This window comes from Rattus norvegicus, chromosome 3, assembly GCF_036323735.1.
Source record: "Rattus norvegicus strain BN/NHsdMcwi chromosome 3, GRCr8, whole genome shotgun sequence".
Taxonomy (NCBI): Eukaryota; Metazoa; Chordata; class Mammalia; order Rodentia; family Muridae; genus Rattus; species Rattus norvegicus.
Genome location: NC_086021.1, coordinates 96496356 through 96500454, shown reverse-complemented (window position 1 = coordinate 96500454; position 4099 = coordinate 96496356). Strand labels below are relative to the sequence as shown.

The 4099-nt window shown below is 40.1% G+C and overlaps 1 protein-coding gene across 1 annotated transcript; it reads left to right on the top strand.

Moving 5' to 3' along the window:
- The first annotated feature begins 760 nt into the window (after positions 1–760).
- Positions 761–1687, top strand: Or4c3 (olfactory receptor family 4 subfamily C member 3). The gene has a single exon (NM_001000574.1). It carries the CDS (start codon positions 761–763, stop codon positions 1685–1687), a length of 927 nt encoding a protein of 308 aa, NP_001000574.1.
- Positions 1688–4099: the final 2412 nt, after the last annotated feature.

The following is a 4099-nucleotide window of genomic DNA, read 5'->3' as shown; positions in this document are numbered from 1 at the left end:
AGAGTTTTATGTTATTAATAGAGATTATTGTAGAATAGACTGAGACGTCCCAACAATTTAATTTACCTCTATAAATGCCAAGTCTGTCTTGTAGTCAGTAGAGGAAGTTGCGGCCTGTATCTAGGTGCATTTTAGCAAGATCAATGATAAGCAAAACCCAGAAGAATGTGTGAGCATGTGGGGGATGGTCAATTAGGTTGGTGTCCTGGACGTGATCCTGTCCAAAGCCTGGCGTGGGCGAGCACAGGAGAAAATGAACAGAAGAGAAGAGGAAAACATGCAAGTCTCCAACTGCAACCACATCTGGTTTCTCCCAATCTACTTCAGTTCCTCTTCCTCTTCTTTCTCCTCCCTCTCCTTCCTCTTCCCTCTCCCTCCCCCTTCCTCCTCCTTCTCTTCCTCTTCTTCATCTCTTCTTTTTTCTCTCAAATTCAGGTATATTGACCTTGAAAATGGGCAGAAGTGCATGTCATTTAGAATCAGAAAAATTACTGACTATTAAAGGTTCAATCAGCTGTAAGCAAAGAAGCTGAGATCATGAGTTATTTGCAGCTAATAACTAGTGCTCAGGGGAGCAAAGGGCATATGATGATATTTAAGAGATAACAGAATAAATTAGTATACGATTTCTAAGAAAAACACTCTAAGAGAAAAGTAAAGTATTCAAAGGAAACCTTGCAACATTCCCATCTCCTGGAATTATTTTTCTTTTCATTTTATAGGCAATACTGCACCTACACATTCAGGATCCCTGGAGCCTATGGAAATACCACACAATATTACAGAATTTTTCATGTTGGGACTTTCCCAGAGGCCAGAGATCCAGAGGATTCTCTTTGTGGTCTTCTTGGTTATCTATGCAGTTACAGTTTTCGGCAACATGTTAATTGTGGTCACCATCACCTTTAGCTCCAGCCTGGCATCCCCTATGTATTTCTTCCTTTCCAATCTATCTTTTATTGACACCTGCTATTCTTCTTCTTTGGCCCCTAAACTCATTGCTGATTCCTTGTATGAGGGGACAACTCTTTCTTATGAGGGTTGCATGGCCCAACTCTTTGGAGCTCATTTCCTGGGAGGTGTTGAGATCATTCTACTCACAGTGATGGCCTATGACCGTTATGTAGCCATCTGCAAGCCTCTGCATTATACCACCAAGATGACCAGGCACCTTTGTGTTGTGCTGGTGGGGGTGGCTTGGCTGGGTGGCTTCCTACATTCATTGGTACAGATCCTTCTGATTTTTCAGCTGCCTTTCTGTGGTCCTAATGTAATCAATCACTTTGTGTGTGACTTGTATCCTTTACTGGAGCTGGCCTGCACCGACACATATGTCATTGGCCTGCTGGTGGTGGCCAACAGTGGTGTGATTTGCCTGCTGAACTTCCTCATGCTGGGTACCTCCTACATTGTCATCCTGCACTCCTTGCGTTACCACAGTGTAGAGGGGAGACGGAAAGCTCTGTCTACCTGTGGGGCTCACTTCACTGTTGTTGCTTTGTTCTTTGTGCCCTGTATATTTAGTTATATGCGTCCATCAACTACTTTATCTATAGACAAAAACATGGCAGTATTTTATGGTATTCTGACACCCATGTTGAATCCACTCATTTATACTCTGAGAAATGAAGAGGTGAAAGATGCCATGAGAAAACTCTTCACACGCATGGAAGCTACAGGTACCTGAGTTGTAAAGAAGGTAATAATGGTGATTCTGTTTCTCCAAGAGAAACAACTGAAGCTTGTCATTTTCTCCGCCAAATGTTACCTTAATCCATGTATTCTCCTCTACCCTCTAAGTTTTTATGGTTTATTGTGATTTTACTTAAATTGCACAGTTTTATTCTGTACAAGATATATATGACCTGAATTATCATTATTATTGTTTAGAAATAAGGAAACTCTCTCTGCTGTCTGATGTGGTTAATTGACTTATGAAAGTATTCTAGTTTCATCAATCAAAATCAGTTCTTCTTGACCCATTTTTACCCATTAGCTTAGGATTCTGTATTTTTTAAAGGTATTAATTGTGCATCTGAATAAACTGGGGAAATGCAAAGACAATTTGTTTTAAAGTATTATTTTACTAAATGAAATAGATAAGACTTTTAGAAAAAGAATTATCTTTCATGTTTTTCTTTTTACAGTCCAGTCGTTATCCCCCTCCTGGTCAGCGCTTCAACAGTTCCTCATCTCATTCCCCTACCCCCTCCAAGAGGATATCCCTATCCCTTACCCCATCCCACCCTAACCCACCAGGCCTCCTCACTCCCTGGGGTCTCACGCTTTTTGAGGGTTAAGGTACCTCTTCCCTCACCCATGAGAGTCTTTCACCTCCCATGTCTCTGGTACATTGTAGAGGGTCCCCCTACCTCCTTTCTCCTGAGGTTGCCCGTTTTCCATTCATTCTGTTGGCCCTCAGGGATTTACTCCTGCCCCTCCCCCCCACAAATACTTGATCATGTTTCCCTATTCTCTTCCCTCTATCCCCTCCCACTCAAGTCCCTGCCTCCCTCTACCCTGTGATAGGTTTCTTCTCCCTACCAAGTGGGGTTGAAGCATTCTTACTTGGACCCTTAGGCTTGTTAATCTTGAGTTCTTTAGACTGTATCCTGGGTTTACTGTACTTTTTTTTTAGCTAATATCCACTTAATAGTGAGTAAATACCATGCATGTCTTTTTGGGTCTGAGTTATCTCACTCAGGATGATATTTTCTTGTTCCATCCATTTGCCTGCAAAACTCATGATGTCCTTATTCTTTTTTTTTTTTTTTTGGTTCTTTTTTTCAGAGCTGGGGACTGAACCCAGGGCCTTGCGCTTCCTAGGTAAGCGCTCTACCACTGAGCTAAATCCCCAGCCCCATGTCCTTATTCTTAATAGCTGAATAATATTCCATTGTGTAAATGAACCAGATTTTCTCTATCCATTCTTTCTGTTCTGGGTTGCTTTCAGCCTCCAGCTATCACAAGTAAGGCCATTATGACCATAGTGGAGCCCGTGCCTCCATGGCATAGTAGGGCTAGATAAGACTTTTAGTGCAGTTTCAAAACATAGAAAGTCATTGCTCTTTAAATTGCAAGACAATTTGGGTCTGTATGATAATTAATTGAGCTATGGGAAAGTGAGGAAAGACACATCTGAAAAGCCTCCATGTGTAATCACATATGCATGCCTGTAAGATGGTGCGCATCACCATTCTTTGTGACACTGGCAGCAGGGCTTCCACACGCTCTCAGACAGGCCAAGGACATGGGCTTTGCAGACAGACCACAGTCCCAGTTCCTATGCTTATTACTGGGATGACCTTGATAATTGGTTCAAAGCTCATAAGTTTTTGATACATACCTTCAGAGTAAGGGTAAAGATATTTTATGTTTGCATGTCAGATCATGGTATATTTATCTAGATGAGACAGGTTTATTTCACTTAGAATTATCTCTTCCATGTCTACTTGTGTTATAGTGAGTGGCTACATTTTAGTAATATTAACAATGTACCTCAATAGACTCAGAGAACGATGAAGATAATTTATGTTTCAAAGTGATGTTTTACTAAGTGGTGCTTTGACATTTAAACTAGATAACTCAAATCATGTTTTTAAGTGTCCTACAAATAGGAAAGTATTAACATGTTTGATAGTATGTCTACTTAGTCCCCATTAGGAATAGATTACTGCATTGTCTTCATTAGCTTGAAATAGATCCTGACTTTAGAGCAGAATTTTTTTTGAGAGAAATAGAGTGGAATTTCTATTTATTTATTATTATTTATTTACAATTTCTTACATCTATACAAAGTATTCTGATGACTCTCAGTTCATCCTTTTTTGTCTTTTTTTGATTCTTTCTCCTCTCCCCACTTGTCCCTTTCATAGATTAAGAACTTTTCTTTTGTGACCTATAACTATTATATATCCCAAGGGGTTCTTGTGTTCTGAAATATTTTACAAAAAAAGATTGAGTTTTTTTGTAACTTTGGAATTATGTATGTATGCATACAAGTGTATGTGAGTGTATCTATCTACCAAGGAGTGTAGAGTATTGGATCTCTCTGGAGCTATAGATGGCTATGAGCTGCCTAACATGGGTGGTGGGAATT